A 26,359-nucleotide genomic window follows, 5' to 3' on the forward strand; every position below is an offset into this window, starting at 1 on the left:
AGGTATGCGGTAGTGTCTTCCTAGTCAAAGTCACAGTCAGGTGGAAACTCTCATTCTCACCTGTTTTTCCCCCCAAACCTGCTCTGTGGGCTGTGACCCCGCCCCTCCAATACCTGCTCTGTGGGCTGTGACCCCACCCCTCCAATACCTGCTCTGTGGGCTGTGACCCCGCCCCTCCAATACCTGTCTTGATCTTCACCGAAGAGAGCTAGGCTCAGTCTTTGGAGATGCCTACACCTCGCTGAACCTTTCGGGACAGCTGCAGAACTTAGACTTACTCTGTCTCTCTCGGTTTCTCCCTAACTTTTCACTTCTCTGTGAGAATCTCCTTGGAGATTTCTCATCCTTCCACTTCTGCCTGGATCGATCTCGACCTACATTTCTCTTCCTCTCCTCCTCCTCCCCGCCGTGTCAGGATGAGCAAGCTGTGGACAGACGAGCAGTTCAACTGCCCCGTGTGTCTGGACCTGCCCAGGGACCCCGTCACCATCCCCTGCGGCCACAGCTACTGCATGGCCTGCATCAAGGACTACTGGAGCAAGGACGACCCCAAGGGCGCGTACAGCTGCCCCCAGTGCCGGCAGTCCTTCAGCCCCAAGCCCTCGCTCTCCAGGAACACCATGCTGGCCGAGGCCGTGGAGCAGCTCCGCAAGGGCTCCCTCAGCTCCGCCCTGCGGGAGTCGGTGAGGAGCACCCTCCGCCCCTCGTCCTCCGCCTCGTCCGGCGCCCGCGCGGGGTGGGCCCGCTCCGCCGGGCTGTCGCCCTCGGCGGTGCCGTGCGACATGTGCCCCGGCGAGCAGCGCGCTGCCGTGAAGAGCTGCCTGGCGTGCATGAGCTCGTACTGCGAGGCCCACCTGAAGCCGCACCGGACCAAGGAGGCACTGAAGAACCATGAGCTCATCCCTCCCATGGGTCAGCTGGCCCAGAAGATCTGCACCCAGCACAAGTACCTCCAGGAGTTCTACTGTCGCCAGTGTCAGATGTACGTGTGCTGGCTGTGCACCAGTAACGAGCACAAGGGGCACGACAGCGCCTCCACCAAGGCTGTGCGCATGGAGAGACAGGTGAGCCCCCGGGCCTTAGACTCCACCTCTGACGCAGGCAGACACACCTGCTGCACCCCACATGAGCCATAACAAACGCTCCCATGGTCGTCACTGAATCCAGCCAGCATACAGGTGATACAACTTTAGATGTGGACACAAACTGTTTTCCAGTTGAACTGGCCTGATGCAGGTGATCCACTCACACCCAGAAACTACAATTCCTTCAGTCGCTGTTGTGACGACTCATAGTTCACGTTGAGGTGTTCCAGCATGAGGGTGTGTGTGTGTGCGTGGGTGTGTGCGTGGGTGGGTGTGTGTGTGCGTGGGTGTGTGTGTGCGTGCGTGGGTGTGTGTGTGTGAGGCAGTGTCTCATCTGAGGTGATAATGGAGTGTTTTCCCTATTGTGACGACTTCTTATTCCCAGGAAACTTCTTGTTCCTGTGTGTGGGTGTGTGTGAGTGTGTGTGTGTGTGTGTGTGTGTGTGCTGGCGGTGGTGACCTATCAGAGGTGATAATGCAGTATTTTCTGTTGTGTCCCATGTGGGAAATCATCTAAGCATGCACAATGACAGCAAACCAAGCAGCATTCCAGTCCATCCTGACAGCTCCACCCTTTCTGGCCGTCTCTTTTAGCAACCGTTCTATTTATACCTTTTCTTCTTTTGTTGTTCAGCCGTCTGTGTGTGTGTGTGTGTGTTGTAATGTCAGCACTGGTGTGTAACGTGGCCGAGGTTTCCCCTGTTCAGAAAGAGCTGTCGGGGGTGCAGACTGAGAACCACCAGAGGCTGAAGGAGAGAGAGGCGGAGCTGAAGGAGATGAAGAAGACCGTGGAGGCCATGAAGGTCAGGCCAAAGAACAAGCACTTCCCCCAGACCGGTCACGTCGATCCATCGTCCATGTCATCCATGAGCTTGTGTGTGTGTGTGTGTGTTCAGCGCTCGGCAGCGAGGGTCCACGAGGATGCGGAGCTCACCCTGTCGGACCTCCAGCTCTCCCTGGAGAAGCTGCAGGAGCTGGTGGAGGAGGTGATGGACTCCACCGGGCGGGAGAAGGTCGTGGAGGCCCAGGAGGTGGTGGACAAGCTGGAGGATGAGATCACCGAGCGGAGGAGAAGGGACGTGGAGATGAAGGACCTGGTCAGGTGCGAAGACAACATCTACTTCCTGGAGGTGGGTTTCTTTCACCGAGTTGGTTTTGCGTGTCGAACGCTGCCGAAATTGAAGTATTCATGTCCAGTACTGTCAGATACAGACTCGGAAATATATGATCTTCTACTCCCTGTACGTCAATCTACTGTACTCAGACTCTGCTGTATTCAAACTCAACCAGACGTCACAAAAGTCAGGTGTCAGGGAGTCAGGTGGCTGAGCAGTTAGGGAATCGGGCTAGTGATCTTAAGGTTGCCAGTTCTATTCCCGGCCATGCCAAATGACGTTGTGTCCTTGGGCAAGGCACTTCACCCTACTTGCTTCAGGGGAATGTCCCTGTACTTACTGTAAGTTGCTCTGGATGAGAGCGTCTGCTAAATGACTAAATGTAATGTAAATGTAAAAGAATGTCATTAAGAGTTCAGTGTGCTGATCCTTCTCTGTAGACGTTTGAGTCCCTCAGCAGTCCGTTGGAGGCGGGACACCTCCCCAGTGTGCTGGCCAATCCCGAGGCTTCCTACGAGCCCGTGCGTGACTTCATCCTGGACCTGAGAGAAAAGGTGGAAGACTTGTGTAACCAGGAGCTGGACAAGATTACCAAGACAGGTCTGTCAGGAGAACACACCCACACAAACACACACACACAGACAATAGTTTTCCGAATGTATACCACTGTGTTAATATAATTTCTTTCCACAGTGAATGACACAACACTGTTCACTTTGGGAGACAGTGGTGAGTACAAATTCACAATTCAGATTCACATCCACAATCTCTGGTTTCTCAATGAAAGCTAATACAAGGTTGTTAACGTAAACGTGACAAACCTGTACTCACTGTCAATCTGTTTCATCATAGCCAAGAATGGGGACCAGAAAATGGGAGGTTTCTTAAAATGTAAGTGTCTCACTCACTCAACCGCATCTACATGAATACAGCATGACGGTTAACCATAGGAATTGACCTTCGTTAGTACAACAGTACAATGTATATTCACATGGATGTTTACCCCCAGTGCTGTCTGGCCTGGGCACCCGGGACACAAACAACAGCCGTCCTCAACGTATGTACTGCCAGTCAGCCCCTCTTCTGTCCCTCCCTTTGTTTTTAATCACGTGTCATGTACTGTAAACACTATATGAGCATATCATTGTGTGTTGCAGCTCCGACACCAAGTGTTTCGGTTGGGGTTCGGGGGCCAGAGAGGCGGGGGCAAGGTACTATACACACGGACACGGGATATAGGAATGATCTTCATCACTGACCACACATTCCGGACTGTTCTGTGTTTCTCATCTGACTGCTCTCTTCTGCTCCAGGTGTGGGTCGGAGAGCCCAAGATGTCCGATCCCGTGACGGGCCGAGAGGTGAGAGTCCATGTTGGGGCCCACTTCAAAATGATAGTACAAATACATTGCACACCCACAAGCTGCCAAATATGTAGTCTGTAGAATGACTATGATTATAGATAATGATTACTGTGAATTGTTGTGCATTGTACATTGTTGTTCATGTGTATCTACTCTCTGTCTCCTGTTCTGAAGTTGACAGAGGAAACAAAAGTCCACCAAGAACCAGAGACAAGCAGAGGAGAGAAGAGAAAGAGCCAGGTAGCAACACACACAACATATTTATTATTACTTTATCATACTGTGTAGCAAACTCATTTTCTCTTTCCTGTTTCCTCATTGCTGGCAGCCCCCAGCCCTAGGCCTAGCCCCAGCCCTATCCCCAGCCGCAGAGAGTCACGTTCTCTGTGGAACCGACCTGAGCCTACCCAGGTCTTCCACACACCTGATCCTGCCCCAGCCCCGACCCCAGCCCCGACCCCAGCCCCGACCCCAGCCCCAGCACCTCAAGCCTCATCAGGTAAGAATGGATACAAAATCACAGGAATTGTTTCTTGAATTGTATTGATATTCATAAAATTTTTGACATATTTCAGATGACAATTTGACAACCAACCTCGCTTTTAATTTCTCCAAGTCACTCATGTTGGTGTCACATCTCCGCAGGTTTCAGTCGGATGGCCTCCATATCGAGTCTGTTCCGCTCCAATCGCCGCACGGCCACACCAGCGCAGCCTGCAGCCAGCACTCCTGCAGCCAACTCCTGTCAGTCCTGACCCTCGAAATGTGCCTCAAGTCTAAATGCTACATTTTACATTACATCTCATTAATTTTGCAGACGCTTTTATCCAAAGTAACATTTCCCTTTTACACTTACTCATTACAGTACTTTAGAGTCCAAAAGTCTAACTTGACCTTGCCTTTTAAGCACATTGCGGATCATTTTGGAACATTATTTGATGATAGTTATCTGACTTCTGTACAGGGGGAATGGGCACTGTGGTTGAAACACCAACCGAAGGTGAGTGATACAAGGCAGTATTTTATCAACTGATTATTCAGTTCATTACTGTAAACATACTGCATGTCTTCATCAAGTGCTCTGTGTCATTAGCATTTTGTGTGTTAACGGCCTCTTAAAAATGTTCCTTTGATTAACAGTTAATCCCAGCCTTTTCTTGGATTCTCCAGTCGACACCCCATCCTTCCCTGGATGTAGGTTATTCTGGTCTCCACCTCCTCTTAGTCCTGTCTTTGCCTGAGGAGAGTGTCTGTTTAGAATCCATTAACCTGGTTTGTGATCATTCCTCTTGTGCAGTGAGGGAGATCAGCCTAGACTGTATCCAGGCCCCAGAACCCAGGACCAGAGAAGAGTTCCTGCAACGTGAGTCAAATAAAAACCAGAGCACCTCACATACGATTATCACGATAAATCTGGAGATTTCCACCCCCCCCCCCCCCAGTTCTCTCCACCTGACCGCCTCCCCCTGCTCCCGCTCAGACGTCTGTAACCTGGTCCTGGACTCCAACACGGCCCACCGGCGCCTCAGCCTGTCGGAGGGCAAAACCAAGGCCACCCTCCAGGGGGCGACGCAGCCCTACCCCGACATCCCCCAGCGCTTCGACGGCTGGACCCAAGTGCTGTGCCTCAACCCCCTCTCCGCCCAGCGCTGCTACTGGGAGGTGGAGTGGAGGGGGAGAGGCTCCTCCATAGGCGTGGCCTACGGCGCCCTGAGGAGGAAGGGGTCCGACTCGAAGGCGGGGCTGGGCTACAACGCCCAGTCGTGGAGCCTGGAGCTGTCGGACACCTGCTGCTCGGCCATGCACGACAACGAGAAGAAGGACATCCCCGTGGCCTACTCGCCCCGCGTGGGCCTGTTCCTGGACGCCGCGGCGGGAACGCTCTCCTTCTACGGCGTGGCCGAGAGCATGGAGCACCTGCACACTTTCCGCGCTAACTTCACCCAGCCCCTGTACGCGGCCTTTGGGGTGGGCAGCGGGGTGGGTGTGGGCCTGGACTTTGCTCTGGGTCAGTTCAGCTCCCACTCGGACAGCATCAAAATCTGCCCCATGTGAGGATGTGACCAGGTGTACTAGAGGCTACTGTACTGGAGAAGGCAACCTGTGGTTCCATGGCATGTTCACACAGCTAGTCCATCCATTGACTTTAACTGTGGTGTTAACTACAGGCATTCAATGATAGATCCCAAGGACTGCACTTCTATTTTACACATATATTTAGGTTTGGTATGTAGGACATTGGCACTGCGAGTCTAAAAAGTTAGGCCGACTTCTCATTTTAAACAACTCTTGGAAATCCAGATTTTGCGTTGGGTTATAGGATAGAATAAATGTAAACCAAACGCCACCATATTGTTTTTATTTACTTTAATAAAAAAGAAGCAACAAAAGGACAGTCATGTGAGTATTTTACAAAGGGCAGGCAAAAGAGGCTGAGGCATGAAGTCATAACGTTGTCCACTGTCACAGAACATCCATTATCCACCACCATGTGGCATCATCAACCAGGGCTGGGTGCCAAACAACTGTATGAATGGGCCGTGCTGTTCAGTGGTATAAACAGTGGCCACATATCCCATCCCCTCCCTGCATCTCCAAAAATATCACTCATTATCAAACAGGAAGCTTATAATCATGAAATAGGTCAGTGCCATTATTACAACACATATACTGTACACACAAACAAACCAAAACAGCATTTCATTTCCTAAAAATTGTCTGGAGAGTTTCGGTTTGAACTGAGAGCTAAGAAATGTAGTCATGGAATCCCTTTTTGACGGGGTAAGTCTCCAAACAAACACAAAAGCATAATATATTAAAATCTCCAAATGAAATGCTAAATGGCATTCATGGTTATAAACTATACGCTACATTAAGTGATGCTAAATTAGCCTTATATTAACATTTGTCAGTAATATCATACCCATGTGTAAGCAGTAAATCATATCTAGGTAAATTAATAAAAAGTGCAGTAGATGACAGGAAAGGCCCAGTCAGCACAGAGCATCAGAGAGGGAGGTCAAACCGGGGTTGAAGGTCAAGGTCGCTCGCATAGCCTGAACCCAACCTCCTCTTTCTTGTTGCTGCTCCAGCCAAATCGCTAACCCGTCTCCTCCCTCTAGTGGTAAATATGAGTAGCACACGTGCCCTTGAAGTGACCCTCCCATAACGACGGAGCCCAAGATCAGAACTGAGGCTGTCAGAGGTCGTTCTCCCTGGATGAGACTGCATATGACTGCATATGACTGCATATGACTGCACCTGAACATGCCATGGGCCTGAGATAAGGTGACTGGCAATGGAAAAAACTGTGGCACTTCCCTTTAACAGATAGGTCCAAAGTCAGTGGGAATTCCCCACTTGCACTTCCTCCAAAACAACAAACTAGCTTACAAATCCTATTAAGTGCCTGCAATTTCATATACAAACATGGCTTAACAAAAACATCCTGTTTAAACAGTGCTGGCTTCCCCTTTAAGGCTCACACCACTTCCTTAAAAAAAGACCTGAAGGAAAGGAGAGTCAGACGAGGACAACAACACCCAACTAAGTCGCAACCGGTTTCATTCCCCCGCTTCGCATTCAGCATGGCCCCACTTCCTGGCAGAGGATGCAGGTGCATGCTGGGAACTGTAGGCAAGAAGCAGGCAGTTTCGAAAATGCCATGGGGGACACTAATGGAAGGGGGTATTGCAAAGTCACTTGACAACAGCAAAGCAAAGGGTTCACCAAATCTTACTCTGTCCCGGCAATAAGGTGCATGGGTACCAGCCTGGTTCCTACAGTAGGTTGGAGATAACAAACAAACTACTGATGCTAGCTAACAACTACAGGCCGCTCTAAGATCCCCATCTAAGACCCCCCCTCAAAATGCACTTTGGGAGATCTAATTGGATTGGACGGGTGTGCACAATATGGCACTTAAAAGTCAGTCAAATCAGAGGGTGAATTAGGGCCAACACCCCCAGTGTATCCGCCAATCAGATCAGGTCTGGTCAGACTGATGAGAGTAGGGGCTTAGATGGTAGACCGGCTCCAAAACTAGCTTCTGTTCGGCACAGAGGATAAGCCCTTTAAGTAGTGAGGCTCTGGATGCTCCCTCTCCTCTCTCTCTCCCTCCGTCTCTCTTCCTGGAATAACACACCTGCCGTGGCTGTCCTCCTCCTCATCCTCCTCCTCTCACTCCAATTCATCCCTCTCTCCCTTTCTCAAACCTTCTTCAACTTGCTTTGATCCTTTCTCCTCCCTCCATCTCAAATCCGTCCAGAGCTTCCAGAGCCTCAGAGAAGACTAGAGCGACCGGGAGAGGGCTCCACCCTCCCAGGGGACAGGGGCGTTAGGAACAGTAGAGTTACCCACTAACAGGCAAGCTAAGGCTTCGTAAAAGTCTTCACACACACACACACACACACACACGTACATTACACACACCCTGACATCGATGCAAACCTCAAGTCCACCAATGTTGTGCTTTCCAAAAAAACAAGGTGGTTTAAAGCTCCTCCTTAGGCGGCCCTCACCTCCTCCACCCGTCAGTCTGAAAGAAGAGGGAAGGATGGGGGGGGATGGTGATGCCTGTTCAGTCAGCGCTGGCCTCCCTGTAGCTGCCCCCGTCCACGTCAGCGTTTGAGCGGGCCGGGCGACGTGGGAGGGACGTGGGAGAGGGAGGCGGGCCGGCGGACCGCGCGAGGCTCCCTCAGGTTGCCCCAGGGGGGCGGGGGGATGGCGAGGGAGGTGGGGTGGGGCGGCGGCGGGCCCGATTGGGCGGGGCTGCCGACGGACGCCCCCCCCCGCCCTCCGATCATGGCCGGGAGGCTCTGGTTCCTCCTCAGGCCGTCCAGCAGGCTGCCTCCGCCGGCCGCCACCAGGGTGGACGAGTCCTGGCGGGGCGGGCCCTCCGGGGCCCTCCCCCGGAGCACCTTGACCAATCCCAGCCTGCGCAGCCTCTCCACCAGGTTGATGGGGTCGGGCTTGGCCCCGGGCTTGTGGGGGGCGTGGCCGAGGGCGGGCGGGTCGGCGGAGGGGCTGGGCAGGTCGGGGCGAGGGGCGCGCCCCAGCCGCAGGCCGTACACGTCCTGGAGGAAGAGCTCCGCCGGGCGCGACGCCAGGAAGTTGTCGGCGGGGACGGGGCGGGGCCGGAAGGGCACGGGGGAGCGGGGGGGCGAGTCGGGAGGGGTGCCGAGGAGCGGGCACAGGGGGGGGGGAGAGGGTTTGGGGGGAGCGGAGCCTGCTGTTGCTCGGGGGCTGTCGGCGGAGACCTGGGCGGAGATGCCCTTCTCCAGCACGAGCTTGGCCAGGCCGCCGGGGGGTGCGGCGGGGCGGCGAGGGGGGAAGGACTCGCCCAGGCTCAGCCTGCAGGGGGTCACCGGGGTGCTGGGGCCGGTCCTCATGGAGCTGGGGGTGTGGTCCAACAACGAGGGCTGACAGTGGGAGCTGGGGGGAGGGAGGGGGAGACACGTGAACACGCTGCGGCTCAGACACACCACACACACACACGCAGGAGGCCATGACCAAGCGGCCAATCAGAGTTGAGGGAGAGGGCCGTACCTGGAGGTGACCTGGGTGATGTCAGTAGGGTGCAGGATGCGACAGGTGGTGAAGGTGTAGGTGGAGGATGTGGAGCTCTGGCATTTCCCCGGGTGTTGACCTGGAGCAGACACACACACACACACACAATCACTCATCAAAACGAATGGGACTTAAGCTCACCACAGTTGAACGGTCGAGCCTACAACACGAGCACGTGCCGTGACCAAAGCTCACCCGAGTACGTGGTCGTCATCGATGTGGTCATCAGACTCTGTGACTGGACGCAGGCAAGGGTTGTTGCGGGCATGCACTGAGGCGAGAGGGCGGTGGAGGTCCTGATGATGTCGGCAGGGGCAGGGGTCACAATGAGGTCAGAGGTGGGGAGGTTGAGGCAGGCCGGCGGGGGAGGAGGAGCCAGGGGCGGGGTCGGGGCAGGGGCGGGGACAGGGGAGGGAGAACGCTTTCTCTCCCTCTTCTCCTCCGGCGTGGACGAACTCTGCACTCTGAAGGTGATCCCTCCCTCCTCCTCCTCCTCTCTCTCTTCCTTCTCCCAGGACCCCTTCTTCTTCTCCTCGTCCTCCTCGTCCTCCTCCAGGTCGGTCAGGCGGTACTCGGCGTCCTGGGCCAACGGGCGGAAGCCCTTGGTGACCACGCCGGGGTGGGGGTCTAGGATGGTGCCCAGGTGGGGCATGGCCAGCTGCTGCCAGTGGTGCAGAGTCAGGGAGCCTGGGGGGGGGGGGGGGGGTCAGAGGTCAGACTGCTCAATCCAACCCCATCCAACTGCACCTAACCCCACCCACACCATCCAACCCCATCTAACCAGCTTACATGTGACATGTGTAATTGTATCTAATTAACCCAAGTCAGCCCCAAGATACTATTGGAATCATCCACTCAACGGTGGGTCTCCCCTGTGCTGTGTCAAAATGACTAAATGTCTAAATGTCCTCACCCTCCATAGGTTTGACAATCTGCAGCTTCTCCGGCAGGAAGGTCTTGAAACAGCTGGAGGACACGGAGAACTCCGACAGGTTGGTGGAGGAGGACACGAAGCTGCCCATCGGAGAGCTGCAGCCGCTGCCCTCCGCGTCCGACTCCACCGCCCCCATGGCCTGCAGCTTCCTGTCCCGCTCCGATTGGAAGAACTGACGCTCGCACAGGAAGTTCTGCCTGCGCAGGGACAGGCGGTGCAGGGCGGACACGAGGTCATTCCCCCCCGGGGCGCCGGGTTGGCCGAGCCTCACCTCCTCTCTGGGCGCACGGAGACGAGACTCAGAACCGTCGCACTTTCACCGGCGGCGACTGAACCGACCCGATCGTACGGGTGCTCACTTACCGGTTGGCGTCTTGCGATTGGCTGGACTGGAAGGGCTGGGCGGTCATCACTAGGCAGCTGCGTCCAGAGCCCGGGATGGGGGGCGTGGCCACCCCCGCCAGACGCTCCACAGACTCGTTGACGGAGCGCACGGTCTTAAACACGCGCTTCTGGGAAACCCTGGAGGAGAAGGGGGTCACCGAGGAGGGAGAGAGGTGAATCCTGTGAAATATGGTGTAGTGAAAGCTGAGGGGTGTGTGTGTGTGTGTGTGTGTGTAGGGGGGGGGGACTGACTTCTGGTCCTGAAAAGCAGTGTCTTCCTCCACACTCATCTCTCTCCTCATGGTGCCCTCGATCTCCGCAGCCAGAGAGTCCTGAAACACACACACACACACTCTCTTCAGCTAGCCATCCCAACGATGTCAGTCGGGAGCGAGAGTGCGTGTGTGTGTGTGCTCACCATGGGGTAGAGGCCGTAGGGCAGGTGTCTGCGCAGGCCTGCAGCTGGGGTGTTCTTGTTCCGCAGCTCCCTGATCTCCTCCTGGGACTCCTGCAGCATGCCCACACACTCCGCATTCCTGTCAGCCAGCTCGTTCAGCTGCACACACGCACAAGTGTCAAACTGCTGTCCTGGCCATTCAAACGTTGTTTTGTTCAGCAGTGTGCAGGGTAATTGAGGTATGAGATTGTGTTTCCGTGGTAAACAGATAAGGGAGGTGGAAATGACAGCTCCCTGGAATCAAATCAGAGTTTATGACACTGTTTCACAAGCTCCCTTGTTATCAATCCATGCCACTCTGTGGTTTGGACATTGGTTTCACATGCTGGGCATAGCAGAACAAGTGCATAAATGTGCAGTACTGGTGTGAGTGTGTGCAGTACTGGTGTGAGTGTGCGCAGTACTGGTGTGAGTGTGCGCAGTACTGGTGTAAGTGTGCAATACTGGTGTGAGTGTGTGCAGTACTGGTGTGAGTGTGTGCAGTACTGGTGTGAGTGTGCAGTACTGGTGTGAGTGTGCAGTACTGGTGTGAGTGTGCGCAGTACTGGTGTGAGTGTGCGCAGTACTGGTGTGAGTGTGCGCAGTACTGGTGTAAGTGTGCAGTACTGGTGTGAGTGTGCGCAGTACTGGTGTGAGTGTGCGCAGTACTGGTGTGAGTGTGTGCAGTACTGGTGTGAGTGTGTGCAGTACTGGTGTGAGTGTGCGCAGTACTGGTGTGAGTGTGCGCAGTACTGGTGTAAGTGTGCAGTACTGGTGTGAGTGTGCAGTACTGGTGTGAGTGTGCAGTACTGGTGTGAGTGTGCAGTACTGGTGTGAGTGTGCAGTACTTGTGTAAGTGTGCAGTACTGGTGTGAGTGTGTGCAGTACTGGTGTGAGTGTGCAGTACTGGTGTGAGTGTGTGCAGTACTGGTGTGAGTGTGCAGTACTGGTGTGAGTGTGTGCAGTACTGGTGTGAGTGTGCAGTACTGGTGTGAGTGTGTGCAGTACTGGTGTAAGTGTGCAGTACTGGTGTAAGTGTGCAGTACTGGTGTGAGTGTGCAGTACTGGTGTGAGTGTGCAGTACTGGTGTGAGTGTGCGCAGTACTGGTGTAAGTGTGCAATACTGGTGTGAGTGTGTGCAGTACTGGTGTGAGTGTGTGCAGTACTGGTGTGAGTGTGCAGTACTGGTGTGAGTGTGTGCAGTACTGGTGTGAGTGTGCAGTACTGGTGTGAGTGTGCAGTACTGGTGTAAGTGTGCAGTACTGGTGTGAGTGGGGCTCACCTCAGCAGTCAGCTGTCTCTGGGCATCTTTGGAAGCCTGCAGGTGAATCCTCAGCTCCTCTTTCTCCAGAGCCAACTGTGGAAACACACACACACACACACACACACACACACACACACACACATCACTAATCACAACCCTGGTCCTTTCCCATGTCCTCCCATCCCCCTGTCCCTTCCTCTCCATCCCTAACCCTCCCTCCTCCTCCTCCTCCTCCTCCTGCTCACCTCTTTGACGCGGTGCTGCAGGTCCACCATCTGGGAGAGCAGGCCCGAGATCTCCTCCTGGTGCCTCAGCACCTCCTCGTTCTTCTTGGACAGCTCGTCCGACAGGCCCACCATCTGACTGTTGGACTGGCCTACAGCACACACACACACACACACACACACACACAGGCAGATTTCAGGAACACATCCTGTTCCCATCAACCTAAGATCCCCTATACCGTCCAATAATGTCCGTCCATATTTATGCGCTGTGCGCGTGTGTGTGTGTGTATGTGTGTGTGAGACTCACGGAGCTCCCTGACACAGTCGCTGACCAGCTGCTGCTCCTTCTCCTCGTAGGTGACCGTCTCGTTCTTCAGGTGACACGCCTGGGGACCCGGGAAAAACCAGGGGGGCGTCACTCACAAGCACGGGACCACACAACCTGGTGTGTGTGTGTGTGCGTGCGTGCGGTACCTCGGAGCGCAGGGTCATGTTCTCCTCCTCCAGCTCGGACAGTTTCCCCTGCAGGCTCTCCAGCTGGCTGAGTGCCAGGGCGCCCCCCGGTGGCTGGTGGCGGCGCAGCGGCGTGGAGCAGCTGGAGTCGGTCTCGCTCTCCTCCTCCCCGCTGGCCACCATGCGCAGCAGCTCCTCCTTCTGCCCCAGCTCGTGCTGCAGCTGGTGCGCCTGGGCCGTGGGACGGCACGCCGTGGGACACGTGACTCTCGGGCTCTCACGTGGGTCATCGCGTGTGCGTTTGCATTGTTGCTTGAGTCTAGCACCTTCATAGTGTTTGCGTGCGTGCGTGTGTGTGTGTGTGCGTACCTGGTCCAGAGCATGCGCTAGCTGCTCCTCCAGGGAATCGTTGCGTTCCTGGAGCAGCTGGTTCCTCTGGAGCAGGGACTGACCAATCCGAGCCGCCAGCTCCAGGTCCCGGTCGCGCTGTCCAATGAGAGACAACGGGAACACGGTAAACCCACCCATCGCGACGAGGCGATCCCAGTGTAGCCGTGTGAGTGGCTGCGGCGGTGCGGACTTGCTCACCTCGCCCAGCAGGTGCGTGACCACGTCCATGTCATTGTAGGTCCTGGTCATCTGCTCCACCCGCTCCCCGCTGAGGACTGGAGGACGGGGGGGGGGCCATTAGAGGAGGAGCGTGCTGGCATGTGCATGCATACATGCACGTGCGCACACACACACACAAACAAAAACACCATGCATCATGCAACACCCACCCCCCTACCAAAAAAGAAACACTCCAAACTCCAATGACAAGGCATACTTCAGCATGCAAACACAACACACTAACAACCCTATGGTCACTCCTACTACGGCTTGTTCTGCGTCTACACGCTAGTGAGGCTACAGGATAGCGCCTAGCGCGCCAGCAGACCTACACACGACGCCAGAGAGAGAGAGCAGCTCCAGACCCCGCGGGGGCCTTGTGCAACGCAGGGAAGAGAGCCCCCTCCTCGGGCATTGCTCGAGGAGGGCCCCCCCCCCCCCCTCGCACTCTGGAGCCGCGGAGAAAGGGCCCCGAAGAGAGAGGGGAGTGAGGGACGGAGAAGGGAAGTGGGGAGGGAGTGAGGGAGGAGAGAGAGGGGAGGCTTCCAGTGGTTTACCTTTGGAGAGGCCGTGAGAGGCAGGGTGGGAGAAGGAGGAGGGCTCCAGAGCGAGATAGGCTGGAGGACGAGAGGAAGCGAGGGGCGGAGGGAAGGGAGGAGAGGGAAGACAAATGTTAGAAAGTCAGTTACGAACTGCTCGAGACAAGAGCTAGATAGCGAGAGAACTAGAGAGAGACAGAGAGAGAGAGAGAGACCCAGAGAGAAGAAGCTGGCAGCAGAAGATAAACGGACGTCCTACAGACAGCTCTGGCTACACCAGGGTTAGAGGTGGGTTCGGCACCTGCCTGGGCGCTCCAACGCCGCCGCACTGCCACCTGGGTAGAGATGAGCCCCTGTGGTTAAGGTCGACTCGGAGTCCTGTCCATGCAGAGACTCTCACCTACTGTGTGACACACACACACATATACACCCAGCACACACACATTAAAACGCTGCGCCCACACATGACGTGTACACACACACACACACACAAAGGGAGGCTTGTGTGTGTGGCTACAGGCTACAGTGGGATTTTTGACTCTGACAGGAAGTGACACGTTGCATGGCCGGGCAGCAGGGAGCAGTGAGGTGGAAGGATTAGGCTAGCTAGATTCCAGTAATCTGAAGCCCCTGCTGACCTCTAGATCTGGTCGCTCTCTCCCTATCCTCCCAAAACCAGCTCCCAGAGTTAAAAATAACACCGGCCACAGAGATACCAAGAGACACAGCGTGGCCCTCATCAGTATACCTGCGCACACACACACACAAACACCACAACTGTATACCCACAGCGCACACACACTCAGACCCAAACACCCTGACAGGAAGTGACACGTGAGCCGTTCCCTCAACACAACCACACACACACCTCTTACCCTCAAGGGAGACTGTGTGTTGCTGCATGCCAACTCTAGCACCTGACTCCATCGACACACAACGACACACAATCTTTCCCCCTAACGACCACGGCTCCACCTCAGACTACATGCTGAGGTCTTTTCCCCCTCCTGACTCCATACAGCACTGCCCATCCACCGGACTGAGCCCTCCACCTGCTCCAGCAGTGACTTATCAACCAGCAGGTAATCACAGGTGAACCTTTGCCTCCAATAAACATACAGGTATGTCTAACTCTGTCTGCTGACCTGCAGTCTGTGGGGGGCACAGCCACAGCAGGGAGGGGGGGGGGGGGTGGTGGCGTTGCTGGAGAGCCCCCGAATTAAAATATTAACATGCCAGCTTTCTCTGGCGCTTCCTTGGGCTCTAATTATAGAAGTCTGAAGTGGGGCAAATACCGCCGCCGCCCACCCCCACCCTACCCCTCCTGGCACCCACCCTACCCCTCCTGGCCTAATCTGAGACTCACACATCCCTCTGTCATCACTAGGATCCTTACTGTGTGGTAATGCTCACTGTCATAAACACACATAGGTGCATTCCATGTACAGAGCAACGCCTATACAAGGAAATAAACACTCACACATATAAAGGTTATTACAGTCCTTGCAATAAACATCCTACCATAAACCTTTCTGTAAAACATAACAGCAGTCACCAGCAATACCCTTAACAGCCTAGACCAGCCCAAAGACAATGGCGATATGATATGTCTGCATACACTGTGTGTGTGTGTGTGTGTGTCTACACACACACACATTAGGTCTCCTTACACTGGCAGAGACGAGCTGGCACCTGAAGATGACATCACCCCAGCAGGCAGTTTAGCCAGTAACATGGGGTCATCCTGTGGGCTGGAATGCATGCTAATGGGTTTCACACACCAGCAGCGTGTGCAGGACTGGCCCCTTAAGCACGCATCCACGACCATCCGCCTTCCCTGGTTTTGGACGTGCAAACATGCCGTACGCTGAGACGCATGGCGCTGACTGGACCTGCACCAGTCTCATGTCGCTGTGCATGCAGGCACTGCCATGGGAGCAGACGGAGGTCGGACACTGTCGCACTCACACACTCTTCTCCTGCATTCAGCGCTTCTATTTTCAATGACCTTGCAGACACCGGTGGAGCTTGTAGAGCTGTGACTGACACACACACACACACACACACAAACACGGCTCCATCTAAATCCCTTGGCGCTTGCTCACCTTCCACAGCGGAATTCTCATAATGCTCCTCATTGTGGATGTTTAACACCGGCATGGCGTTTCTGCTTTCTCTCTGAGCTCCTGCTCTCCCCCTCTCTTCCTCTCTCTTCCTCGCTCTCCCCCCCCCTCTCTGTCTCTCTCTCTCCCTGTCTGTCCCTCCCTCAGTCTTTCTGTCTGTCCCGTGACGCTGACCTCTCTCTCTCTCTCTCTCTCTCTCTCTCTCTCTCTCTCTCTCCCCCCCCTCCCTTTCATGCTTTCAGTACTCTCTCCCCTCCTCTCCACTATGTGATTGGCATGAGACAAGATCAGGGTAGCAGATGTGTGTGTGGATGCATGCACGTGTGCTCAACTGAGCATGTGCATATTGGAACAGCTGGGCATGTGTGTGTGTGTTTATCTTAGTGTAGCTTACCAGTCTTGAGTGTTGCTCTACATTGGTTGGGAATATATTGGCTACTCTCAGGTTTTGTGTTGACTCAACAATACAGTTCCCGTGTGTGTGTGTGTTTGGTGAGTGTGTGTGTGTGTTGAGTGTGTGTATTGGCTCGTGCACGTACCAGTGCGGTCTCTGGCAAGGACAGAGGCATCCACTGATCTGGTCATTAAAGTGCAGAGAGCGAGAGAGAGAGAGAGAGAGCGAGAGCGAGAGCGAGAGCGAGAGCGAGAGCGAGAGCGAGAGCGAGAGCGAGAGCGAGAGAGAGAGAGAGAGAGAGAGAGAGCGAGAGAGCGAGAGAGCGAGAGAGCGAGAGAGCGAGAGAGCGAGAGAGCGAGAGAGCGAGAGAGCGAGAGAGCGAGAGAGCGAGAGCGAGAGAGAGAGAGAGAGAGAGAGAGAGAGAGAGAGAGAGAGAGAGAGGGAGAGCTAGCAGTAGCATTCGCTCAGAGGAGAATGTTTCCTCTCTCGTTGAGGCTAGTCGACAGTGAGACACACGGGCACAAACAGGACAGTTATAGAAGTCCACTCTTCGCACACCCTCAATGACACACACACACACACACACACTTACTCATGTAGCGGAAGGTCTCCTCTGCCAGCATGGGGGAGATGGCGTTGGTGGGTTCGTCTGGGGAGCAGCTGGGAGAGATGACCCAGTCCTGGCTGTCATACAGGTAGAGAGAGCCAGACCCAGAGCCAGAGCCAAGCGAGCCGGATCCACGCGCCTTACCGCTGCTGCCCTCATCTGACGAGGAAGGGAGGGAGGAGGGCTTCACTGGTCAAGGTGAAAATCAGGAATAACACTGGGTGTCATACTGTTATCAACCAACAGAGGGCACATCGTACAGTCTCGTGTAAGTGCAGCAGCATTGCCTGCCAAAAAGGCAGGTTTATGTAAGTGTGAGAACTTGAACTCATTCCGGCATCTCAGCACAGACCGAGTGGGAGTGGGAGATGAGTTTGAGGGCGCGTGTGTCTTGGTGCGTTCATAATCAGCATTGCGAGGGGGAGGCTGAGTGCTCCCTGGGCCGGAGCAAACCCAATGTCTTCTGCTCCAGGAGCTTTGTGGTTCAGTAGGACAGACTGGGATAACGATGGCAGAAGCCCTGAGTCATACTGGCCCTGAGTCATGAGGAACATTGGACCGCAACACACACACACACAGCGACACACACAAACCTGTCTCGGTGCTGGACTCCTTATTATCACTCCGGGGTTTCATTTCAAACATGTCCCGTCTGTCGTGCGGGTGGGACACGCTCCCCACTCACACACACACACTGCAGGACAGGAAGAGGGGAGCGCGGCTGTGACATCACATCCTACAGGGCGCCGGCAGGGTGGGGGGTCGTCGGCGGAACTGGACGCACTCTCCACACCTGCAACACACACAGCACGAGCCCTGCGTCAGGAAGTGAGGGACTGAGAGGACACGTGGGGGGGGGGTGGGGGGGTGGGGGGGGGAGGAGCGCGGAGTCAAGAAGTGATCGATGAGCTTCATCTCCTTTGATTCTGCCTCAGAGCACGGCTGCGAGGGTGTCTCTTAAGTCAGCCTTCTGAACGCATTCACCATGCCCTCCATCTACCCCCTCCATCCCCCCCTCTCCCTCATTCACCATGCCATCCATCTACCCCCTCCATCCCCCCCTCTCCCTCATTCACCATGCCCTCTCTCCCTCTCTCCCTCTCCCGCTCTCTCGCTCTCCCGCTCTCTCCCTCCCTCCTTCATTCACACTACCATGTTTGTACCCTTCCATCCCCCCCTCTCTCTCCCTCCCTCCCTCCCTCCCTCACCCTACCATCCTTCTGTCCCCCTGTTCCTCTCTCCCTGCCATTCCCCTCCATCTTCCACCCACTAATTCTCTGTGACATTTCAGCGCTGATGACTAAAACATTCCCCGGGAGGAGTTGGTTGAGGACACGTTAACCCCTGAGTGTCCATGCGTGTGCTTCTGCCCTGAGGTGGACACACGGCACACACATGGCCTCTATAGGGACCCAGGCTCCCATAGGCTTCTACATAGGAAGGGGCAAGGAAGCATAACAACATAACTGTAAGACAAAGACAGGCCAAAGGGGGGGGGGGGGGGGGGGGGGCCTCCTACATCCTGTCTGACACTCTGGAGACCTTTGAGAGGCTTACAGGGATGACATAACACAGGATGTGAGTTCTTAAAGGGGTGGGCTCTCACAGGGGGAAGACAGGCTGAAGGCCAAAAGGTTCTCAAATTGAGCCTCTGTATACTCAAAGCTGCAAAATCCGTCAGAAGGCTTAGCCTTTTTAATATCAATAGTGCGAGCACTCCTGTCCAGTACCAACAGGGTTATGTGCTGAGACACGACTATACCCTCTGGCACAAACGGCTGACGGCTGCTTACACTCCGCTTACATAACACAAGTGACATTTGCTTCACAAAACCACATTACTAAACAGCACTGCACTTCACTTTAAACAGGGGAGGTTGCACATACAGAACTTTGCAAAACTCTTGGGTACAAATACAAAAAATAAAGTGCAAGTAAATCAAAAATGCTTTAAGACACATCATGTATGTCATGAAATGAAAGAACAAAACTTGTTTTTTTTTCTCAGCATTGTGCTTTTATACTGCAGCACAAGTTGAATTGTCTGCCTTAATTTAAAACCAACACAAATAACCCACTCTTGGATTCCTTCAGACAGCCCCTGTCTCTCAAGGTCAAATGCCAGTTGATGGGCCAGGCCTCTCTCTGTCTGCTGTTTCCTCTCATCTCTCCTTCTCTTTGGGCCGGTGACTCCAGAGGAACGTCTCCATTTAGGCCCAGTATAAGTCTGACTAACGGACTTCTGCACATGACAGTTCAGGGTCAGGAAGGGGCAAGCAAAGCATGTGACATCTGCCTGTGTAGTTTCATCCCATCGGGTCACATATCAACAGCTGGAGTCTTGGCTTATTCATGTTCAATAACAACTATCAAAATCGTACTTTGTGGATATTATTAATATCCAGTGCGGTCGTTTTATGGGTGACAATAAAGAACGGAGGAACGTGGAACACGTTTGCTCATCTTTTGTGCTTGAACAGGATTATTGTGCATGAGAGTGTTCTGCTAGAACAGCCGATGCAGAAGAGACACACTACCAATTTACTTCATCATGTGCCTAGACTGTACGTTAATGCTGTTATCGAGAGGCACGGACGGACAGACTGTTACCACATTGTAACCACAGCGGACGTCTCCACGGAATAAAAAGCCTACAGTAACCAAAGCAAAGCACGCAACTGATGAGGCAACTATAACGTAAATAACATAATACGCAATATCCAACTGGTCATTAACATATACCATTACCTAAATTACAGATTAGTACATTCAAAATGTGCATTTGTGCAGTTTCACATTAGCGACAGAATGTTGCGCTTCTAAAAGTTTATATTTGTGGATGTTGTGACAGAGATGTTGTGTCAGAACCGAGTTGTTCCCGTAATCTAAGGAATATAGTAGGCTACAACATAAATTAACATCCGATTTGCGCGGGCAATGGAACATATCAATGAAGGACAAAATACGCTGTGGTAGCTAAACTGTAAGAGACTGTGCTAGCGAAATCGTTTATTTATTAAAGAAAAAAGATAACATTAAGTGGCTAACAGTTTACAGAAATAGGCTAAGCTAGCTAGCAACACATTCTCCCATCATAATAAACATCATTCTGAATGCCATATCCTTTCTCTTCTTACACTGGACCATGGCTTTTTTTCGAGACATCGTCATAATTTATTCTCTCAATAATGTGAAAAGAATATATGGATTACCTTCAGAATGTTACCATTTCTAACCAGTTCAGATAAATCACGGGAAACATGTGGTCCCCGTCAATCCAAAATCTCAAACAATGGACGAGGAGGAGAGAAGGAAGAGAATTCGAGGGCAGACAGTTTGGGCTTTGACTTCACTTCGTCATTACAACGCCATTGTAGAAAAAGGATGACGGATAATTTGTGTGACAACCTTATGTGCCAAAATAAAAGTCCGTTACTGGTTAACATATTTACATAATATCATAATACTGTTCTTAGAAATGTATTTGATGTGCTGAGCTGTTTTACCTTATTAAACGTAAACGACTCAACTACTGCATTATGAAAGCGACATAAAAGTCACAAGTAAAATATTTTACGGATTAAAAAAAAAGTATTCTTAAAATCCAGACTTTTACTCTCGTTCCTTCTCAGCTACGTTAGTACGTCAAAACAGCTGGGAGTGGAGCAAAATGTAGGTGCAGTATGTCGTTGCAATTTTTACGTTTATGTACTTTTAATATAAATCAGATGCCTAAACTAACTGAAAGGCAAACATTCTATAGGTTCTGCTTATAACAATATAGGCCGTAACGATTATTTTTGAATAAACAAAGTTTTAGGACCTGAATATACGTTGTCATTATACTTCTGGCAACTCAAAACTTTATTTAGCCAAAATTTGGGACTGTTGTTCTGTTACTGTTTGTCGTGTTTTGTGTGGCTTGGATAGAAGATTTTATAAATAAAACGTATAACTTGATTTTAAAACCGCTGCATACTGCATTAATGGTTTTGTTTTTTCTTGGTGGTAATCTCCCTTGGCATTTAGAATCTCATTGTTTGACAAATCTTTAAATGTCGTCAGAAATTCAATTAGTTTTTTAGGTTAGCCTACAAGTTCCCAACGCCTAATAAAGCAATCTCCGTCCACGTCCCATAGGGCTTATGTCTGTCCTTGAAATAACGACTCTGCCCTTAAAGTCTCCTTCTCTGTCAGACGTTATTTGCAGTAAATAGACTATTTGCAGTTGGCTTGCTCGCTTTGCGCAGGACTTGACTAGACCAAATCTTTAAAGCAAAATTAATTGTGTTGCAAGAGTCAGCCACATTTGGTACACAATTATGAGATCTGAGCATCCGAATTTTATTCCGTAGTGAGTCGGTGGACGATCGTTTTTTGGGTGGTTTGATGTCGGATGCCAGTTGAGTGGAACCCGAGACGGTACCAGGTAGTTACACTGCGCACGAGTGCTAAACCGCTGATGGGTGTGATCGCTGTCCTGGAAATGCTGAAAGAGGTTTTAATACACGAAACACTACCAGAGCTGGTATTACACGTTACAATGTCTTTATTTGTTTGCTCTCTTTCTGACTTGATCATTTTCTAGCGCGTGTCGTGGAAGGGATAAATGCCCTCTCTTGAAGCGCTACCCCCGCAAAGAGGACTCCATGTCTTTCTTGGTAAGGATTTTATTATTTGCTCAGCATGGAATTTGGATAGTAGTTCAAGATGACTAGGAGATTATGCTTTATAAAAATTGCTGCATTTAGCCGGACCCCAAGGAGATTGTACCAGCATTCGAACTGTATAGTCTAAACCCGTTTTATCATTAGCCAGTCGTGTCCATATAACACTGTCTGTGTTCTAATTAGCGTCTAGATGTATTTTATTATCAGCTGCCGGGATATATGGATCCATTTAATTATAGATGTACATTTTAATCTCTCTGTTGGGAAATCATGAGTGTGGTTAATCCCTCATCCATCAGTACCAGACATCACCAGGTCGTTCCTGTCCCATCCGCTCTGCATCCACACAGACACAGCGCTGTGATTGTTTACAAAGTGCCTCCCCATCCTTGTTTCACAAACCACATTCAGTTTTTCTGCTGTGTTCTGGTCCTGCTTTCAACCAGCACCTCTCCCACTCTCCTGTTTCATCTGTGGGTACTGGGCTCCTCTTTCCTCCCCTGGGGAGCTGAAGTGCTCCATCCCTCTCTCCCACCCTCCTCTTTTAGGCATGTCTCACCCCTCCTCCCCCTCTCCCCCAGGACTGCTCCTGCATCTCCCACTCTCAGGTCCGGCCAATCACCTTAGAGGACCAGTATGAGGACATCAGCCATCAATTCCTGGTCAGTACAGTGCTGTGTCCACTTAGCAAGACCCCCTTTTCTCTTTGTTTATGGGCTGGTCTGGCCAATACTATGGTAGAGGTCAACAGGACTGAACCATTCAGAGCTTCATCAGGGGGGGGGGGGAAGGATGGACCTTTTGTCTTAAACTACAACATGGTCATTGTTGCTGACAACATCATCTCATTCCAGCAAGCCTAAGTTGCATTCATGCTGCACAACAGCATTCTTTTTATAAAACCGCTTCATCAGCTGACCCTGGAGCAATCTACCGCAGTCAGTCCCCTTCACATCCCAACCCCCTTCGCATCCCACAGCCTCCCCAACCTCAACACCCGTCATCACAGGAGTGTCCTCAACATCACCTTCTTTTTTCATCAGTGCCACAGCGCCCTCCACTGGCAGACACAGATAACTCACCTCATTCGTCACAACACCAATAACGTGATCATGTATTCATTTAGCAGGTGCTAAAGCTACGTGCAGCTAAGCTGTGACCTCTTCTTCTGAAATGTTCTACCTCGGAGCTATACCCACCCACCCATACAAGTGGGTGGTTATAGTCTAAAAGTCTAAAAGACACACTCATCTAGTCTCATTTGTAAACCTGCCAATCGTCTCTGTTCACTGCTGAAAACATAATAACTGTAGCTTCAATGTAGCTCTTTCTGTATGTAATATGTCATTAAATATTGAAGACACGGAGGCTGTGTTTGTGGCTTCATGACAGTGCTGTAAGAGTGTGTGTGTGTGTTACTTCACAGAGCTCTGATGTCTCAGACTGCACTGTCACCGTGGCCTCAGGCTGCGATGACCTCACAGGCCTCTCTGCTGAACCCTCCAACTATCAGATGCTGTCCGAACTCGGTGGGAACCCAAGTCTCTAGTCACCACAGCACATTTAACTGGCTGGTGCAATACAGACCTGTTCCCTCTCTTAGTACACCAGATATCATTTATATTTACTCGTAGTGAATCTAGTATTTTCCAACTTAACATTTCTGCAGGGAGGGGCTTCAATAACATGAGCCAGGTTAGTATGGCGCGCCACACCCCCTCCGGCCAGCTGGTGGCAGTCAAGCACACCAACCTGGACGAGTGTACCCGAGGATGAACTGCTGCAGCTGATGGTGAGTTTCTAGGAACTTCTACGGTCAGACACATTTGAAAGCAAATCTAAAACGATACATTTGCAAAAATCAGTGCAGCTGTACTGTTAATCCACACGGGCTGTTCTTCAAATTCGACAGTGTGACACCAACCCTTTGATCTTTCCTCAGAACGAGGTGCTTCTCTCCAGGCTGTTCCGCCACCCCAACCTGCTGACCTCACGCCTGGTCTTCAGCTCCTGCTTTCAGCTCTGGGTCCTCACACCGCTCATGAGCTACGGTCAGTCTCTGCTCCTGCCCTGTCACGCTCCTGCTCCTCTCATCAACCATCTCCTTTACGGCTCTGCCTTTCTTCTCTCTCTCTCTCTCTCTCTCTCTCTCTCTCTCTCTCTCTCTCTCTCTCTCTCTCTCTCTCTCTCTCTCTCTCTCTCTCTCTCTCTCCCTCTCTCCCTCTCTCCCTCTCTCTCTCTCTCTCTCTCTCTCTCTCTCTCTCTCTCTCTCAGGTTCTGCAGATGCACTGCTGAGGACGTGCTTCCCTGATGGGATGAGTGAGTCCCTGATAGCGTACCTCCTCTACGGAGTCCTGAAGGCTCTGGAGTACATGCACCAGATGGGTTATGTCCACAGGTGAGTGCAGGCAGCGAGCAATGGCCCAGTTAGAGAGACGCATGGTATGGGTACAGCTCAGCGCTAATGAGATTTGCCTACAGATAATGAGGTTTCAGGATAAAATCTCCCCCCGCCCCCATGTGACTTTGGATAAAAGCTTCTATTAAATGAATACAATGCATTACATAGGAGTTGTTAAGAGGTGCATAATCTCTTCCCCCCCCCCCCCCCCCCCCCTTGTCTCTCTCTGTCTCTCAGAGGCTTGAAGGCCAGTCATATCCTGCTGTCTGGTGAGGGGCGTGTCTACCTCTCGGGGCTGCACAGTGTTTACAGTATGATGCGTGATGGGAAGAGGGCGCGGGCCGTGTTCGACATGCCTCACCACAGCCCCGCCCTGCTGCCCTGGCTCAGCCCGGAGCTGCTCAGACAGGTCTGTAACAGCGGGGCGGCTCCACGCGGCTTCGTTTGACCTTTTGGTGAAGGGACTTTGTCTTGTACAGTGAGAGTACGATGAGGACTGACCTCCCACATGCCGTCCTCACACTCGCTCCCCCCCCCCCCCCCCAGGATCTCCATGGCTACGGGGTGAAATCAGACATCTACAGTCTGGGCATCGTGGTCTGTGAGCTGGTGAGTGGCAGGGTGCCATTCCAGGACATGCCCCCAACTCAGGTAATGATACCAGCCAATCGTATGATAAGATATCATTCAATCTAACCCGACTGAATGAAGGCCAAAGAAAGCCATGTAGCATAGCAGCTTAGTTTGAACCATCTGATAGATGTGTTTTGTTGGTCAGATGTTGCTCCAGAAGCTGAGGGGGTCTCACTGCTGTCTTCTGGACGTGGCTCCCTTCCCCCTGGGGGAGCTGGGGGGGCTGAAGGTGTCCCGCTCCGGGGTGGACTCTGGTATCGGGGAGAGCGTCGCTGCGGGGAGCCTGACCCGCACGGCCGAGAGACCCCAGAGCCCTGCGCCCAAGAACCACTCAGCCACACTGCACAACCTGGTCCAGCTGTGTCTGCAGCAGCAGCCTGAACGCAGGTTAGCCTGGCAGTCACACGCGCACATGCACAGAAACACAGACAAACACACAGGCACAGACCTATATAGTTATACTGATATCCAGTACTGTTTTATGTGACAGTTCCATGTCCAAATGTGATTTGTGTGTGTGGTGTTTTTGTGTTCCATAGACCCTCTGCCTCCGCACTGTTGTCCCATGCCTTCTTCAAGCAGGTGGGTCTCACCATACTCTCTCTCTCTCTCTCTCTGTTCCTCCAGCCTGTTATGTGTTCCTCTGAATGTCAGACAACCGAGTGTCTTGTTTTGTCCTCTTCAAGTTGTCTATTCAAGCTGTGTTGCGTTTGACTTCACTGGAACCTGTTTTATTGGAACTCTCTCCTGACTCTCTGTTGCCTGTGTGCAGGTGAAGAGGCATACCCGTGACTCCTTCCTTAGTCTCATGTACCCCGCCGTGCCCCTCTCCAGCCCGGAGGAGCCCCCAGTCTCCTGCCCCCCCACCCCATCCTGCCACGTCCCAACCGTCCCCACAACCGACCCCACAGAAGGAGTGTGGGATTTCTCCTAAATGCCACCAGGACCCCCATCCCCCTCGCAAACGTTTCTGACACCTGATAACTGAGCCTATCTCAAGACAATCAAAAACAGCGAGCCCAAACCTTTCTACTGTGTTTAAAACTGACCTTATACCCACCACTCTGAGCCTTTCTACTAGTTTTGTAGTTTTTTTGTATTTGCTTTGAAGCACAGATATACTGTATGGATTGCCAGGGTGACGAGGAGCGCTGGAAACAAGATCCAGCTCTGCCTGGATTGTCCAATGAGGATCTCTGTGCCAGGGGGCATGTCTGCCAATCAATAACAATGATGAAAACAATAATCACCTGGTGGGACACCCCCCCCCCCCCCCCTTAGTGGAAGAAGACCAATCACTGGACTCTTAATAAACACTCCCTGTGCATATCTGAATAACAACGTGTAATGTGAAACATGATATGTTATAAGACTGTGAAAGTGGGGTACCTTGAGAGTGAGCGGAGGGAGTTAACGGGGGAGGATAAAGAAAGGGTTTGATTAAAAGAAGGAATGCAGACACGAGGGCTGATATGTTAAACGCGAGTATTATACGTACGATACGTTCTTCCTAAGGTACAGATAATCTCCCTCCCCTTGGTACCAGTGACATG

At 52.5% G+C, this 26,359-nt stretch overlaps 3 protein-coding genes across 8 annotated transcripts; 2 read left to right on the top strand and 1 right to left on the bottom strand.

Annotated features, from left to right (window-relative positions):
- Positions 1-231: 231 nt before the first annotated feature.
- On the top strand, positions 232-5,957 carry trim25l (tripartite motif containing 25, like). The gene is made up of 16 exons (XM_062446350.1): positions 232-1,064; positions 1,793-1,888; positions 1,982-2,215; positions 2,641-2,800; positions 2,894-2,929; positions 3,053-3,091; positions 3,210-3,257; positions 3,358-3,411; positions 3,514-3,561; positions 3,739-3,804; positions 3,893-4,063; positions 4,210-4,308; positions 4,529-4,564; positions 4,705-4,758; positions 4,862-4,927; positions 5,045-5,957. Exons 1-16 carry the CDS (start codon positions 417-419, stop codon positions 5,617-5,619), a joined length of 2,430 nt encoding a protein of 809 aa, XP_062302334.1. The 5' UTR covers positions 232-416; the 3' UTR covers positions 5,620-5,957.
- Positions 5,917-20,470, bottom strand: trak2 (trafficking protein, kinesin binding 2). 6 transcript variants are annotated; one of them, XM_062446344.1, is made up of 17 exons: positions 20,315-20,470; positions 17,696-17,895; positions 17,088-17,261; positions 13,997-14,056; positions 13,419-13,495; positions 13,200-13,316; positions 12,852-13,061; positions 12,685-12,763; positions 12,396-12,526; positions 12,169-12,243; positions 10,869-11,006; positions 10,703-10,782; positions 10,430-10,588; positions 10,046-10,344; positions 9,328-9,819; positions 9,112-9,211; positions 5,917-8,997 (listed from the first exon to the last, which is right to left on the bottom strand). In XM_062446344.1, exons 2-17 carry the CDS (start codon positions 17,745-17,747, stop codon positions 8,184-8,186), a joined length of 3,057 nt encoding a protein of 1,018 aa, XP_062302328.1. In that variant the 5' UTR covers positions 17,748-17,895; positions 20,315-20,470; the 3' UTR covers positions 5,917-8,183. The 6 variants fall into 6 exon arrangements, with proteins under 6 accessions (XP_062302328.1, XP_062302327.1, XP_062302331.1 ...); XM_062446343.1 differs by having other exon boundaries at positions 17,088-17,291; XM_062446347.1 differs by lacking the exon at positions 13,997-14,056.
- A 271-nt stretch (positions 20,471-20,741) lies between these two features.
- On the top strand, positions 20,742-26,095 carry stradb (STE20 related adaptor beta). Its single transcript, XM_062447218.1, is given in 14 exon segments — positions 20,742-20,774; positions 21,458-21,531; positions 21,691-21,763; positions 22,354-22,434; positions 23,199-23,301; positions 23,442-23,539; positions 23,541-23,564; positions 23,715-23,823; positions 24,047-24,170; positions 24,411-24,582; positions 24,720-24,824; positions 24,952-25,193; positions 25,346-25,388; positions 25,579-26,095. Coding segments are annotated over 12 exon segments (1,275 nt in total). The 5' UTR covers positions 20,742-20,774; positions 21,458-21,531; positions 21,691-21,751; the 3' UTR covers positions 25,741-26,095.
- Positions 26,096-26,359: the final 264 nt, after the last annotated feature.

Source organism: Osmerus eperlanus, chromosome 21, assembly GCF_963692335.1.
Source record: "Osmerus eperlanus chromosome 21, fOsmEpe2.1, whole genome shotgun sequence".
Taxonomy (NCBI): Eukaryota; Metazoa; Chordata; class Actinopteri; order Osmeriformes; family Osmeridae; genus Osmerus; species Osmerus eperlanus.